This window comes from Mesocricetus auratus, unplaced genomic scaffold, assembly GCF_017639785.1.
Source record: "Mesocricetus auratus isolate SY011 unplaced genomic scaffold, BCM_Maur_2.0 Super-Scaffold_100691, whole genome shotgun sequence".
Classification (NCBI taxonomy): Eukaryota; Metazoa; Chordata; class Mammalia; order Rodentia; family Cricetidae; genus Mesocricetus; species Mesocricetus auratus.
Genome location: NW_024429267.1, coordinates 29318385 through 29335274, shown reverse-complemented (window position 1 = coordinate 29335274; position 16890 = coordinate 29318385). Strand labels below are relative to the sequence as shown.

At 47.5% G+C, this 16890-nt stretch overlaps 1 protein-coding gene and 1 non-coding gene across 4 annotated transcripts in view; one reads left to right on the top strand and one right to left on the bottom strand.

The window, feature by feature from the left end:
* Positions 1-750: 750 nt before the first annotated feature.
* Positions 751-16890, top strand: part of Tbc1d2b (TBC1 domain family member 2B) — a 68392-nt gene continuing 52252 nt past the window's right edge. The window contains exon 1 of one of the 3 annotated variants that reach the window (XM_005080713.4): positions 751-1139. In XM_005080713.4, the coding sequence (XP_005080770.1) occupies positions 780-1139 (360 nt within the window). In that variant the 5' untranslated portion in view covers positions 751-779. Of the gene's footprint in view, positions 1140-1979; positions 2255-15815; positions 15861-16890 lie in introns of those variants that run through there. The other 2 variants (XM_040740322.1, XM_040740321.1) reach the window with 2 other exon arrangements.
* Positions 9294-9400, bottom strand: LOC121137732. The gene has a single exon (XR_005875037.1). It is a non-coding gene; the product is annotated as a U6 spliceosomal RNA (small nuclear RNA).

Genomic DNA, 16890 nt, shown 5'->3' with positions numbered 1-16890 from the left:
TCTTCTTCCCTAAGGATTGCAGCTTGCATCAAGTAGACAAAACACTAACCAGCACAGTAGCATATTGTTTTAAACAGCAATCAATTTACAGGCCATAACAATATTTATGTAGCAAAGCAATTGTTCTACTTATCTGCTTTCTAAAATGTGTGCATTATTGTTCTGTTTTAATTAGAATATAGCACGAGGCCAGGAAGTCATTGGCTTGTCACTGCTTGGTCTGCCAATGTTTGAACCCTACACAGAACGCCCTCCATAAATATTTTTCTTATTCAGTGAACAAACCAGGATGTGGAGAGACAGTAAATACTTTAGCTTCCATTCACAAACTGTACAAATATTTACCGAGCACCCACCCTCTACCAGGCAACAGGCGCTCTAGTCTTTGTGGTATCGCCTGTGACTACTGGCTGGACATTGATTTTAAAATCAAAGCTTTTTTTTGGAGTTCCGGGCAATGTTAAGTGGACCCACCACAAGTTTTGAAAAAAAAAAAAAAAAAACCCTCTCATAGAACCCACTCTTGCATAAAGAAACAGAACTTTGCTTCCCGGGATAGGGGGAACCTTGGAGCCCCAAGATGAGCTGAGACCTGGGTTGAGCAATCTCTGGTAGCTGGGTAACCTCATCTCCCCACGCAGCGGGGGCGCGGCGGCGGGGGTGGGACTACAACTCCCAGGCTGCTCAGCGCGCCGCGGCCCGGCGGAGGGCGCAGCACGGGGAGGTGGGCGCTGCGGCGGCGGCCCGGAGGCGCGGGGCGCGGGCGCCGGCGGCGGGCTATGCCGGGGGCCGGGGCCCGCGTGGAGGAGGGCGGTGGTGGCGGCGAGGAAACGACGCCGGGAACTGGCTCGGAGGTCGGGGCGGTGGCGGGGCGGGAGCCCTCGCGGCTGTGCGGCTACCTGCAGAAGCTCTCGGGCAAGGGCCCGCTGCGTGGCTACCGCAGCCGCTGGTTCGTGTTTGACTCCCGCCGCTGCTACCTCTACTACTTCAAGAGCCCGCAGGACGCTCTGCCGCTCGGCCACCTGGACATCGCTGACGCCTGCTTCAGCTACCAGGGCCGCGATGAGGCTGCGGAGCCGGGAGCCGACCCGCCCACGCACTTCCAGGTGCACAGCGCGGGTGCAGTCACAGTGCTCAAGGTGGGATAATCGCGCCCCGGTGCCCACTCGTGTCCCGCCTCCGGATTTTCCCCCTCTACCTTCCTTCCTTGCCCCAGTGGCCTCCTCCTATCCTGCCCAAGCCTCCCTTCGTATTTGCACACTCTGATTCCTTCCTCATTCTTATCTCTTGCTCTTTACCTGCGCTAAAGTTTTGAGGCTGGGCGGGCTTGGGGGTTTTTCTGTCTGACCTTTGGTACTTCGACCCATTATCTCCTTCTGTGCCTTTCCTCGGGTCCTTCCCGTATCCACCCTCCCCGACATGTGGATGCTCTGGGAGACCCTCCCACAGTGACAGGCTTCCATCCTTCATCCTTCACCCCTGCCTTTTCAGCTCTGTCTGTGACCTTGGGTAATCACTTTGTGCTTTGGCTGCCTGCTCTGTAAAGTGGGGACAGCAGTTATAGCCATCTCATAGGGGTTCTGGGAGTAAGTGATTTCCACTCTAAAGTACTCTTAAATGCGATGCGTTTAGCGCTCTAGCCAAAAGCAAGTGATAGCAGCCCCCGCAGAGAGAGGGAGGCCGGGGATGCTCCAGCCATGCTCACTCTGGCTGGGAGAGGTGGGAGGGGTTGCTTCAGCTTATTGGGAGGGAGGGGGCTTCCTTAAGCCCTGAAAGATGAGTATTAGAGGTTTGACAGTAGTCACCAGTCCTGGGGCAGCTTTCCTTGTTGCTGGGAGTTCTAGAAGCCAGGACCTTGACATCTCCTAGGGATTATCCTGGCCTAGACCTAGGCTGCCCCCTTCCCTCCGGGCCTTTCTCGCGACTTGGTTCCCTGAGTCTCCACCCTCTCTCTTTCTGGCTTCTCTTCCGTTTTGCAAGCTGGGCTTTCTCCAGAGCAACAGGGCTGGGCTTGAAGCAGCAGCTCTCAAAGCTGGCCAGGAGGAGAGAGAGTGGCCTTGTGAGCGTGCAACTGTTCCCGAGATCTTCCGAATGTGCAGCAGCTGCAGTTGTTCCCTGGAGCTGTTTCTTGGAGCTTTGTCGGCTCAGCAGAGTCTGAATGCCAGGGTCTCTTGGGCCCCTTTCTCCTCTGTCTGAGTAGGTGCACAAAATGTTTCTCTAAAAGAAGCCAAGCAGGCCGGCAGTTCAACTTGAGGTAACTTAGTGTCTGTGTAAACTTGGGACTGACTCCAGAGTGTCCACAGGGACTTTTGTCAGAGGCGGACGCTTGTGACGCTTGCGACGCTTGTCCTCAGTGTGCATGTGGACACTGGTAAATTTCCGGTGGAATTGTTTGTTAAGAAAGAAAACTGAGCTTCCTGTTTCAGAGTTTCTCAGATAACTTTAGAACCCTCTCCCTACCAGCTCCATCTAAACAATGGCAGTGCCTGCATAAGTGGAGTTACAGTGCTTAATGTTAGAAATACGGCTTTAGATTTGGACAGGTTTGAACTTGCAGCCTGAGTCATCATTGATCATGTGGATTGGACACATTTTATCACTTCTCTGTCTAGTTCCTGCTTTGGTCTAATGTGAAGTTTACCTTCTTCCTTGAGTGACTGGGGGGGGGGGGGGGCTCTGGAAAGCATGGAAAATGATGGTACATTGTAAGCCCTACTGGCAGACATTTAAAATTATCAGGCACTCTCTTTGGCCAGATATTCGATATAGTCATTATATCCATATAATGGAATGTTATGGGTAGTGAATATAAGGGAATTAGAGGTGTATGGGTCACTCTGTGTGTGTGTCCCATACGTAAAATTGAGCAAAAAATAAGAAGTTTCAGAGTGATACCTTTTATGTGACAATTAAGAAGTGTGTGTGGAGTATTACATACCAAGAAGGTCTGTGCTGTGCCCTGTAGGGAGTTGGGAAGCTCTGTAAGTGACAAGCCCTGGCTTCAGGGTAGTAGATAACCCTGACAGAAAGAGGATTGTGGAAGAGGGGGGGGATAGCCTGGGCCGTCTACTTCAATTTTGCAATGGTTTTCATTTTAGACTGGGTCATAGCTGTACCAAGGTTTGTTGTGTTCTGCTTATTTTTTGTAGCTCTGGCTGGCCTTAAACTCAGAGAGATCCAGCTGCTTCTGCCTCCTGGAAGCTGAGATTAGGGGTGTGCACTACCGTACCCAACTCAGAGTTAAACATTGTTTTAAATTTACATGTATGAATGTATGTATATGTACCTGGTTCCTGCAGGGCCTGAAGAGGATACATGAAAACTGGAGTTACTTATGATTATGAGCTTCTATGTGGGTGCTGGGAACCGAGCCAGGGTTCAGAAGCAAGTGCCCTTAAGTGATTAGGCATCTTTTTGGCCCCTGAGACTGTTTTGTTTTGCATCTTTTCAAAAGGTGAAGGAAGGGCACACATTCACGTGTGTTACTGACCCTGATTTTCATTCAGAATTTCACAGGCTTCATAAATATTCATGCGATCTTTTTTAAACCTATTTTTATTTTATGCCTGTGTTTATGTAAGTGTGTCATGTGTGTGCTGTGCCCATGGAGACCCGAAGAATTAATCAGATCTCCTGGAAGCAGAGTTACAGTTGGGAAACACTAGCTAGTTGCTGGGAACTGATCCCAGGTCCTCTGCAAGAGCAGCAAGTGCTCTTAACCACTGAACCATTTCTCCAGCCCTCATGCAAGACAGTTTTACATGTAAAATTGGAGAACAGAGACAGGATACCTGAGTGTTGGCTTGGTAGAAATGGTGGGAATGGAAAAATGGGAGGGTTTCCCCAAAAAAAAAGACCAATGGAGAGGTAGGGTTTCAGAATCAGGGTGTTCTTATTTTTATGTTAAATTTTAGGGGCAGAGAAGATGGCTCAGTTGGATAAAGTATTGGCTTGAGGGGAAGAGGAATTGAGTTTGATCCCCAGCACCCAAGCAAAAGCAGGGCATGGTACTAACCTACCTGTAATTCTGCTGAGTTCCCAGCTCCCAGGCTAGCCAGTCTAGTCATCTGTGAGGTCCAGAGAGACTCTGTGTGTGTGTGTGTGTGTGTGTGTGTGTGTGTGTGTATAACTTTCCTTTTGAGCTTCTGGAGTAAACTGGTTATGGAAAAGCTGGGAAATAGCAGGCATCTTCTCATGAGATCTGATTCCCGTAAGCATGGATGCTTCCCACGAGGGCGGCCCACAGGGGAGACTCTGGATGCCTCCCACCAGGGCTGCCCACAGGGGAGATCCTGTCTTCCAAAGAGCTGGAGAAGATCTGTAGCTGCTTCAATTCAGGCATGACTGTGCAGATGCCATTTCTTCTGAAAAAAGATGGGTTAAAAAGAAGAAAATCAGTGATTTGCTTTTTATATTATCATGTGTTTCTTATTGTAAGCGTCTTTCAGTCTTCTCGGGAGAAGCTGTGGCTTTGTCAGGCTTTTTCAGAATGCCTTACTGCTTAAGTCTTAATGAAAGCTGATACTGGAATTTCTTGGTAAACTCCTCTGTTCTTAAAGTCAGGGATCTGGTCCAGAGCCCTGTATAACAGATGAGGGAAAGGAGGCCCAAGAAGGCCTGCGATTCGCCTGAGATCACGAGGCTCCAGACCATCTGAAAGCAGCTGCGTGAGTCTCCGGGAACAGGGAGTGTCCCGGTTGCATTATCAGTTTTGGCAAATCTCTCTCTCCAGACTCTGGGTACTGTTTGTTTTGGATTGGGTAAGGTGGAATGGCCTTTCCTCCATCGCTGCATTTCTGTCGGGTCCTTTTTATGTAGTAAGTACCTGGAACAGTGACCTGCCTGATCCTACTAGGATGGATGCACATTACTTTTGAGTAGACATTTGGAAACTGCTGCAATGGCCTGGAGGAGGCATATGCTCCCTATGCGGTTTATACTGTGTGCTGCCGGAGGCTTCTTTCCCAACTTCCCTGGGACCAGCGGCATGGAGTTATTCCTGGATTGAGTTGTTACTTAGGGATAAGAAAGCATGTGACTGAATATGGGTAAAGTTTGGATGACCATGCCCCGGCTGATCTCTGCAGTTCTCGGAGCAAAATACATCATCAGACTGGCCAAAAACAAATTCCCCTTCCCCCTCCCTTTCTTGGAGGCTGGTGGTGCTCACATGAATGTGTGAGCACCATGTTGGTTTCCAAATCACACATAACTGAACAACTATGCATCCCTAGTCTTAACTCTGTTTTGTGGGGGAAATGCCCGTTCTCTCGTGTTGAATGGCTCTCAGCTTAATGACAAACATTTGTTAGTGTGGATAATGATAGTGTGCGCGACACAGAATAGATGTGGTAAACCAGCCTTCCTTGGAGAATGATTCTGCTAAGCCGTTCTGCACTAAGGCTTCTGTGCAGGGTCTCAAAGCATTATTTAAATCTTCAGTTGTGGAAACGTAGCTTTTCATAGATTTGTTACGGCTTCTCCAACAGTCAGTTCCTTAAAGTTCAAGTTCCTGATGTAATTGCTTTCTGCCCCACTACCTCTCACATACTCCTTGCTATGGGATGTCTGACCATGTAGTGTCCAGTCTAGTTCTCTGAGAACTTCTCAGTGTGGTCCCTTTCTCAAAGCTTCTGTATTGAAGCCCTAACTCAAAAGCGTCATGGATTTGGGAAGTGGGGCCTTCAGGAGTGAGACTAAGCTCCATAAAAACAGATTCCAGGGAGATTATCTGTCTCTGTTCCCTTCCTCAAACATTAATGAGAGCTAGTTGTATGTAAGACTCAGACAGTGCCAGATTTCAGATTCATGGGCCCTTGACAGGAACAGAATTGGCCAGCATCTTGATTTTGGATGTCTTGGCATTCAGAACTGTGAAGAGTAAATTTGTGTTTAAGCCACTCAGTCTGTGACAACATCATTATTGTCATCGTCATCGTCATCATCATCATCTGTATGTGTGATGTACATATGAAAGGCACATGCATATGAGTGTTTATGTAAGCAGCAGCCAGAGGACATCGGGCTTCTTCCTTTGTTGCACTCTGCTTATTCCCTTGAGACAGGAGTCTCACTAAAGCCAGCCAGTAAGTTTCTAGAATGTGCCTTTTGTGCCATCCCACCCAACCTCAGCACGAATGCAGACTCTCTCTCTCTCTCTCTCTCTCTCTCTCTCTCTCTCTCTCTCTCTCTCTCTCTCTCTCTCTCTCTCTCTCTCTCTCTCTCTCTCTCGGGTTACAGACATAGACAGCCATGCCCACCTTTTTATGTGGGCTCTGGGAATTGTACAGCAAGCGCTGAGCCATCTCCACAGTCCCAGTGTGTGAGAGTCCACGAGAGCCCAAAATAAAGGGATATCAAATATTTATTTGGGGAACACTCATGAATGACAATAAGGAAGAGAGCCACCACAGTCTTCTGTCCAGGGGTGCTGGAAGCTTCGATCAAGAGACATGTCTTCTCTCCACTTAGCAGTCCACACGTAGCACTTCATATCACTCCCAAAGGGCAGTACCCCAGAAGCTACTGGCTGAAGAATTCCCTCAACAGTCACCAGCAAGCAAGGTTTTAGTGTGACTTCTCGCCCTTTAGAAATGACTATCTAGAACTCTCAGATGTACAGATGTTATCAAACATTTTTGCCAAATGTCATGACAGTAGCTGCCATTCAGTAGAAGCCAGTAAATTTCACAGGCATCAGGAGTCCAAAAGAAGCTTTTGATTCAGCCTCCTCAGAGGAGAGAGTTTGCTGTCACTCCTGTATGTGGGAGTCTGTGGAGTGGTTCTTGCCCACAGTTTGGACTCTGAGGGCCCTGTTCTAGCAGGGGCAGAGTTTTTATGGAAAGGGCCATATAATAAATACTTGAGGCTGCACAGGCCATGCCGTCTCCCCCACTACCTAACCCTGCTGTAGTAGTCCAAAGGAATCATTTGCTGGGCTCCCAAACTTGAATTCCATATAATCTTATGTCACAGAAGATTTCTGATTTTTCCCAACCATTTAAAAATGTTAATTTTAAACTTTTTATTGCTCTTAGGCAATACAAAAATACAAAAAAAATTTTTTTGAGACCCAGCCGTGTCTCCTTAGCTTGAACCTGTCTGTAGTCCTTGGGTTTATGGCAGGATTTTAGTCTTTGTTCCTAACAGCCGAAGGAATCTGTGAAGGAGAGACGAGCTGGTTGTCTTAGTCCATTTGGACTGCTGCAACAGCATGCCATAGACTGAGTAGCTTATAAATACCAGAAATGTGTTGCTCACAGTTCTAGAGGCTGGGAAATCCGAGTCCAAGGCATCAGCAGATTTAGTCTGCTTTGTGGATGATGCCATCTGACTGGGTCCTCACATTTTAGAATTTAACCCCCAACACTGGGAAGAGTGGCCTTTCTTCCAGCAGACTGCCCCAAACCAGGCTGTGCTCCCTGGGTAGAGGAGAGCAGGCCAGCATTATCAGGATGTTGATCTTGGATTAAAGGAATTACTTCCAGGCAACTAGCCCAGTTTTATTTCCCTTTCCAGCCCTCCAGTGTTCAAGAAAACTGCTTACAGGGAAAGTGGAGGTGACCTGACTCTTTAAATGTGATTGCAGCCAGCCGCTTACCCAGCAGGTCTTGTAGGGCAAGGAGTCAGCTATCACCTCTGGCCTTAGGGAGATTAGCCTGTCCCTGGAGTGTGATCAGGGCACTGTCATTAAATCAATGGCTCTGTGATCTGGAGGAGGTCAGTCCTTGTTAGTGCTCTGCCCATTACCCCAAAGTCAGAACTAGAGAGGCCCCCCAGGATCAGACTGCCCTTACCCTCATAGAACACATTAAAAAGGAAAGTGATTCCCACTCTGCTTAGACTAAGGTCTCCTCCAGACACATGATCCAAGCTGTTAGATAATGCTTGTTCCATGTATATATCCATTATTAGGAAAGCAGTCTTATGCTCTCGTGGTTTTATACAGACACACAATTGTACATGTAACTATTTTATGGTGGGCATAAGTTGATTACATTTAATTGCATGAAGTTTGGAAGTGGACAGCATAGATCATAAACTTCCACTGGGAGCTGGCCAGACAGAAGCAGTGGTCTCTGTTTATCTCTGTCCTCATCCTTCTCGGGCTCCTTCATTGTAAAGTATTGACCAGAGGAAGCAGGCCCTTGGCCATGCAGTGGATTGAGTCCTATAGCCTTCCCTTAGGAAGAAAACTTTACAGTGTCCCCAGCCCTCACATGGGTGTGTAACAGAGGTAACATGCTAGTAAGTCTTTTCCTGTCCTCTGAAGAAATGGGGCTTCCTCAGAACAGTGACTGCTTAGAAGCCTGGCCCTGTCAAAGGGCAGCGGTGGAGTCCCTGCCCGGGAGATGCTGCCATGCTCAGTAGGCCAGTGTGGGCCTCGAGTCTACCTTTCCAGTGAGCATCACTGCCCTGCTGCTGTAAATGTCTGGCCTCTCCTCTCTGCTCTCTGGGTCATGAATGACTATTCTTGTTGGTACTGTGTGATGGTGACCATGGTGCAGGCGTGGAGGTCACGGAGAAAGTATGGAGCGTAGGTACTCTCCTTCTGCCATGTGAGTTCCGGGGATGGAGCTCAGGTCCCCTACTCTCTGGCGGCAGAACAGAAATAACAGAACTGCGTGGGTGGAAACCAGTGAAGTGCAAGCCCTTTACGCTCAGTGTGCACTCTGTGGTTTGTAGCTGCAATTGACTTTGCATTCTGGGTTTCTATGCTCTAGAAGGAGGCAGCGTTGGAGCATCTGTCTAGCAGGCCCTTCGCTGAGGCCACAGTTACTGTTTGTCCTGGTCCTTGATGACTTTTCGGTGGCAGATCCACTGGAATGTAGCTCTCTGGTCACTTGGAGGCCTCCAGCGGTCCCTTTCTCTTAAATAAAAAGCATTTAACAGGCTTTGCCATTTCCTGAGAGGAAGAGCAGGCCCAGGGAGTGGCCTTGTCCTTCTTGTCAGCACCCTGACGAACCTTGTCTGTGTGGGCAGCCTAGGCTGCTAGACTGCGGTTCGGCCAGCCCCTCGCAGGCCGGCCACGTCTGCTGCTCCCATGTCGTGGTACTTGGTGGCTCCTCCCTGATCTGCTCATGGCTCTATTCAAAGTCCATCGCCAACACTTGCCTCTACTCCCCACAGCAGGGTCCCGCTGCAGCGCAGACTGGCCTGAAACCTACTCTGTATCCCGTGTTGGCTTCACACTCGCAGCGATTTTCCTGAATGTTGGGTTTACAGGTGCGAGCCACTATACCTGGCTGCCATCTATTGGAGTTAAGAAATGGCTTTTCTCTCAGGATCTTTTTTTAAATATGGAATGTCTCACAGATTGATTTAGTTATCCTTTCACGGGGCCATCCTAATATTCTCTGTGTCCATCCATTTTCACTGTGTGTGCTGCCCAAGCTAGCACAAGTGTTGCTTTTAAAAGCAGCTGCCCCAGTGCTGGAGACAGCAGCACTCACCAGCTGGCCATCCACCAGAGTAGGTCAGAAGCATGGAAACCCACCAGCTCCCCACAAGGAGTTGGGTTAGAGTTCAGGTGGTTATTTTCATAAGATACATGAAAATGCTAATTTAAGTTAGCAATTTAAAGAATTAACAAATGAGAGTTTATCATGTTCCCTAGTTGTGTGGCATTTGTGAAATTGCATTCTGTCTTCTGAGGAGCAGGAGGCCAAGCATTAGTTGCCTTGGCCTCTCACATGGGTTCAAACAGATTTTAAAAAATCTTCCAAGTGAAAAACACACATTTTTTTTCCATTAGTGTGAAGCCCTATCCCTTGAGATTGTTTCTAGACCTGAGCATGATTTTGAAACACTCAAAAGGAAAATTGGGAACTAAAGTTTGTTAGACTTTTGGTGCAGTCTGCCATCCGTCCAAACTTTGTTCTCTATTATCAGACCGTGTATACTTTTTATTGCTTATGGGCAGAGTACCTTAGGCATTCCTTGGAAATGAGTATGGCCTTTCTAAGTTTAAGAATTGATTTTTTTCATTTCATTTATTTATTTGTAATGTTTTTATTTAAATTAGAAACATGAATGCTTTACATGTCAATCCCAGCTCCCTCTCCCACCCCTCCGCCTTTGTCCCTTCGCCAGCCTCCCCAGCCCCCCACCCAATCCCCACATCATTCCCCAGAGAGGGTGAGGCCCTCCTTGGGGGGATCTTCAAAGTCTGTCATTTCATCCAGGGCAGGACCTAGGCCCTTCCCCATGTGTCCAGGCTGAGAGAGCATCCCTCTATTTGAGCTGGGTCTTTCAGTGACTGGGTTACCTCACTCAGGGTGGTTTCTTCTAGTTCCATCCATTTGCCTGCAGACTTCAAGATGTCATTGTTTTTACCCTGAGTAGTAGTCAGTTATGTATATGTGCCACATTTTCTTTATCCATTCTTTGGTTGAGGGGCATCTAGGTTGTTTCCAGGTTCTGGCTAATACAAATATGCTGCTATGAACATGGTGTGTACTCATTCAAAGTGGATATTAGACATAAAGTGAAGGATTACTAGCCTACAGTCCACAACCCCAGAGAAGCTAGGAAACAAGGAAGACCCTAAGAGAGACATACATAGATTCCCCCTGGGAAGAAGAAACAGACAAGATCTCCTGAACAAATTGGGAGCATGGAGGGAGGGGGAAGGGAGAAGGGGAGAGGGAGGAAAACATGAAGGAAGTGAATTGGGGGAAGGACAGAGAGGGAGAGCAAGAAAAGAGATATTTTGATAGAGGGAGGCTTTATGGGGTTAGGAAGAAACCTGGCGCTAGGGAAATTCCCAGGAATCCACGAGGATGACCCCAGCTAAGACTCTTAAGCAATAGTGGAGAGAGTGCCTGAACTGGCCTTCCCCTGTAATCAGACTGATAACTATGTCATCATAGAACCTTCATCCAGTAACTGATGGAAGCAGAAGCAGAGATCCACAGCTAAGCACTGGGCTGAGCTCCCAGAGTCCAGTCCAAGAGAGGGAGGAACGATAATATGAGCACAGGGGTCAAGACCATGATGGGAAGACCCATAGAAACAGCTGACCTGAGCTGATGGGAACTCACTGACTCTGGACTGACAGCTGGAGAATCTGCCTAGGACCTAACTAGGCCCTCTGAATGTGGATGACAGTTGGGGGCTTGCGCAATTTGTGGGGCCACTGGCAGTGGGACCAGTATTTATCCCTAGTACATGAACTGGCTTTTTGGAGCCCATTCCCTATGCATGGACACCTTGCTCAACCTAGATACAGGGGGAGGGCCTTGGTCCTGTCTCAATTGATGTAACAGACTTCGTTGACTCCCCATGGGAAGCCTCACCCTCTCTAAGAAGTAGTTGGGGGGGAGCAAAAGGAGGGGAGGGAGAGGAAACTGGGATTAGTATGTAAAATTTAAAAAAAAAGATTGTTTAAAGATCTGGGTGATGGTGTTGCGCCCTTTAATCCCAGCACTCGGGAAGCAGAGGCAGGTGGTGAGTTCGAGGCCAACCTTGTCTACAAAGCAAATTCCAGGACAGGCTCCAAACTATACAGAGAAATCCTATCTCAAAACTGGGAGAGAGAGAGAGAGAGAGAGGGAGGGAGGGAGGGAGGGAGGGAGGGAGGGAGGGAGGGAGGGAGGGAGAGAGAGAGAGAGAGAGAGAGAGAGAGAGAGAGAGAGAGAGAGAGAGAGAGAGAGAGAGAAGCCATTATGACTTTTAAGAACTTAGGAACTGTGGGTAAAACCCTTCATGTGGTATGCAGCTTCCTATGGGGTGTGCAGACTTAACCCATCTGTGTGTGTGATCTCCTGCCTGTGACCCTGTGTTACTGTTGGCTCTGCTGTTATGACTTTTAAACTTGGTGGGACTTGACCCCCTGGGAGGAAGCCAGAGTCCAATCTCTTAAGCATATCCAAATCCTTCATCACATACAGCTCATTGGAGAAATGAATGGCTGGCTCTGCAGCGGATGTGGATGGCCTCAGGTGGATGTCTCTGGACATAGTTAGGTGGGAAGTGGTGTAGTATGAGCAGAACCAGTCTTGCTCATGCATTGTATAACAGGAAGGTCATGGTCCTAGGAAGGTGGGCACTGTGGGCCCTATACCCAGCCAGATGGCTTGGCATTTGAAGACATCCAGGAGTTTTAGACATGGAGTAGTATGACTTCATTGACTAGGGGTCAGAAGAGGGTTTGGAAAGGGAATACTAGGGATAGCTGTCCAGTCGGAGGGCCTGCTGCAGAAGCCTGGACAGAATCTGACAACACTGAAGTCTAAATGTAATTTTACGCTAAGACTTGGGAGGCAGAGGTAAGTAGATCTCTCAGTTTGAGGCAAGACTGGCCTACATAGAGACTTCCAGGCCAGCAAGGACTCCCTGGGGAGACCCTGGTCTGGGTAGGGGGTGTAAAATGTACTTTTATAGAAGTACAGATGAACAAGGTGTTTTCGAGGCAAACAGGACTGCCCTCCAGGGTTCCCTGCATAGCTGCAGCAGCCCTAGAGCCCCATCAGACTCAGATCTCAGCCCTCTTCTCCACTTCCCATTGCTTTCAGTTTTATTTCTGGCACTTTTAGTCACACAGCCGTTTACTTTCCTTGCTTTACACTGTAGCTTTAGAAAGACTTTCTGTTCTGAGAAAATAGAAATGCAAGGATATTTCTTCCATGTTGCTAGGGGAGAGACTGAACCCTGAAACTGTCAGCCTGGAGCATACTCCCTAGAGTTGTAGGGAGAGAAGTAGCTGGTGGCTTGCCGTTTGAAATTTCCCCTTCTAGTTGTCATTTCAGGTCTCAGTCCTAAAGAAGTGGCTTGTTTTCCTTAGGCACTGCACCGCAGCTCACATGAGTAGGGTCATGCCCAAGGATCAGACCTCACTATTTGCTGTCCAAGATTTCTACCAAACCCTTCCCCATGAATTTCTGCTCTGCTATATGACTCTGTAAACCTAGCCATTCCTTCATCTCCTTAAAAATGAAAGAGAAAACTAAGTATCTCTTGCCTCAAGAGGCAGAATAGAACAAACAGTCTTAATTATGTAGACATTTTCTTGTATCTTAGTGGGATTTATTCCATTCATTAATTTATCATGTTCACTGTCTCGTTTATCTAATGATTTGTATTCAGTTTATTAAATCTTAAGTCATATTTGAGATAATTCTCCACTGTGACAGGTTTCTCATGTAGGTAATAATTTGTGGTGATTTTAATTCTTTCCAGATGTGTGACTGGTTGTCAATGCCATTATTCAATACTTAATCCTTTGTCCACTGGTTTGATTTGAAATGTTACCTAAATACTCTTTTATATACTTAACCATGTATTTTGATTTGCTAGCAATATAGTCTTAATTATTGTGGCCTTATAATATGCTTTACTATGGTAGGACAATTCCATCCCCATTATTTCAGACTGAACTTTAGATGGATTTTATCATCTCTTTGCCACTCTTTGAATTTGGACTAAACTTTTTCAGACCATAGGATGAAGCCTCTCTCAGTTACATAGCTGGGCTGGCTTGCTTGCTTCTTCCTTCCTTCCTCCCTCCCTTCTTTCCTTCCTTCCTTCCTCCCCCCCTCCTCCTCTCCTTCATACTCCTCCTCTCTTTAAACATGCTTTATTCTGGGGATGAAACTCAGGCCCTCGTATTTACAAAGCAAGCACTTTCCCAGCTGAGCCATCTCCCCAGCCCCCTGTGCTGAGTTTTGATAGGTGACCATTCTGGCATGGAAGGTTGGAGTCCCAGGGAGTGAACAGCTGAGGCAGGGCAGCCACAGTGGAGACTGTGCTAGCTGGTAAAGCCCAGCTCCCTGGCTTTGCTGCTTAAGTCACCAGTCAGGCATTCCAGTAACCTTTCCTTGAAAGGTCTGCTGAAAATGTTGGCACAGTTACAGACATAAAAGTCTAAGACAGGCAGAGAGACCAGTAAGTGTTCTGTTTCATACAATATACATTATATCTGGACTGCCAACATATAAAATGGCCAATACTTTTAACACTTCCATTTTTTTTTAACTAAAAAAGGAAATTTCTGATGAAATCAACAACCTCGGGGTTAAATGATTTAGTGTAGTATTATTTTGAGCACTGCATTGAAAGCTGGCTAGGTTGGATGGAGAGCAGTCCTTGGAGTCCAAGAGAAGGAACAGAGGGCCATGGCCTGACTCAACTGTGAGTGAGTGGGCTTCTGGATTTGATGCTATGGTGGCCTAGGTGTAAGAACTTGTGGCAGTGGCTGGAGCATCACATGGCACTTCTGAGGCAGCTGACAAGAGCAGTTCTTCCTCGTCTGAATGCCAGGCTCAGTTCTCTGAACGGGTATTTCATATCACGGCTCTTAGAGCACTAGATAGCTACAAAGTTCAGATTGTGCCACACCATCCTTGTGTGCCTCTACCTCACAGCACATCCACTCCAGAGACAGCCAGGTGTTTCCAAGAGGTTTGGTTGGTGTAGGGGTGAGCCCCACAAAGCTATCCGCCCTAAGGGCGGGGATAAGGAAATTTAGGACAGGTGAAGATGAAAGAACGTGCAAGAAAAACAAATCCCTCTTTCTTCTCCTCTCTTGCTCTGGAAGCCTGCCACGCTTCTAACTCCCCAGCCTTTTGTGTGTAAGTTCTTATTCTGGTAAATAAATATATTATATTCCATATTACATTGACCTCGATCTACAGATTTGGTCTTTTATGTGAGGTTCAGTGCTGTATTTCAACTGGCATTTGAGCATTCTTGAGACAGAAGCAACAACTTAACATAAGAAACCAGACACATATTTTCAAGACACCGAATTCTTAGATCTGAGACCAGCAAGTTTAACCTGTGTCTTAGAGAACAATAGAAAAGTAACTAACACTTCACCCCTTCTGGCTCTTATATTCTTTCTGCCCCTTCTTTTACATTATCCCCTGAGCCTTGGAAGGAGTAAGGTAGATGACCCATGGATGGCTTTGCTTTGTTTGTTTGTTTTGGTTTTTCTCTGTGACTTTGGAGACTGTGCTGGAACTGGCTCTTGTAGTCCAGGCTGGTCTCAAACTCACAGAGATCCACCTGCCTCTGCTTCCCGAGTGCTGGGATTAAAGGCGTGTGCCACCACCACCCGGCTTGGCTTTGCATTTTATAGTCATTTGTTTTCATCACTTGGACTGGTTATGAGTCTTTGCAGTTAGTGCTGCCCACTACTGCTGTTCAGTGGAAGAAAGACAAGAAGCTCCTGTGATGTCAGCTTCCAGCATCACTGTAAATATAAACAGATACATCGTATCCACTTGATTCCTAGATTATTTGTGAATATGTTTATATGCATACGTGTATGCATGCATATTCATATGTGCGAGGTTGTACATGGGTGAACGTGTGCGTGTGGAGGCTCAGGGTTAAATGGAATGTCTTCCTTGATCACTCTGCTTTTTTTTATTGAGGCAGGGTGTCTCACTGAACCCTGAGCTCACAGATTCCAGCTAGTCTGGCCAGCCTTCTCTAGGAAAGGGTCCTGTTTCTCTGCCTCCCAAGTGCTGGAATTACAGCAGCTGCCACACTCTTTACATGGGTTTTACATGGGTTCTGGAGACCTAAACCCTGGTCCTCTTGCTTACACAGCAAGTGTTTTGCCCCGAACCATCTCCTTGACTCTGATTTCTTGTTTTCTTTTAGAAAGGCAGCAAACTCTTGAAATCACGACCTCAAGGTGGTTTTGATGCCTGATTGGCCAGATCTCTGCATCCTGATACTATGCCGAACACATGGGGATGTAAGGTCTTTCACCCCAGGACTTCAGTGAGGGATGACTGAGGTGTTACTAATTGTTCTAGTTCGATTTAGTCTTCTGAGATGGAGGGGAAAAGGTTTTGCTGAAGAAAAGCAGATTTCCCCTGATGCCTGCATTGCATGGGGACACTGGAGAGGTCAGTGATGGATGGTTCTCTGTCAACAAGTGTGTCCCACATGTGCTGAGCAGCCAGTGCATCTGTGTCCAGATCCAGTGACAGTCGGTGTGCAGGCTGGGGGAAGGGTGTCAAGCAGGTGCCTATCCTGTCCTGTCCCTCTCCTGGATCTCTCCAGAGCCAGGGTGGTCATAGAGGGGCTTTCCAGGCAGGGAGCAGTAGGAGGGCCAAGTCACCTTCCATATACCCCTGTCTTAGTTAGGATTTCTGTTGTTGTGAAGAGACAGCATGACCACAGCAACTTTTATAAAGGAAAACATTTACTTGGGTGGCTTATAGTCCATATTGTTATGACAGGAAGCAAGGCAGCAGACAGGCAGACATAGTGCTGGAGAAGGAGCTGAGAGTTCTTACTCCTTGACCAGCATTCAGCAGGAAGTGGTCTGAGGCACTGGGTGTGGCTTGAGCACATATGAGACCTCAAAGCCCACCTCCACAGTGACACACTTCCTCTGACAAAGCCATTGCTCTAAATAGTGCCATTCTCTACGAGCTTGTGGGGCTGGTTACATTCAAGCTACCACAATCCCTAGTGCATGACTGTCAGTTGGAGTGACATACGGTGTCTTAGAGCTGACCCTGCCCTTACCTCACTGTGTCACCCAGGCAAGTCACTTCCCTTGTAGCTCCTTAGGGAAATGGACTAAGGGGGCTTTAGGCTCTGACTCTGGCCACAGTTCTTTCTCCTAGTAGCTGACTTGCTCTGTGGCTCCTTTCTCTCTCCCATAGAGAGCCTTGTGTTTTCTTGGCTTTGCCTCATGTTCAGGCCCAGGTCTCACCATCCAGCCTGCAAGCAGCTTGCCACTCAGACCCCAGGCTCCACCTGTTGGTCCCTCAAGTGGTCACAGCTTCTGGCCTAATGAATTGACTTCCTTCTCCTACCCAGAACTGCTTGCTAGCATACACACCTCCATTTTCATCAACAGTGTGTTCACTGATGTTGCCATTGCTTCTGCTAAGTTCCATGTTCCAGAGTGAGTGGGGGAGGGAG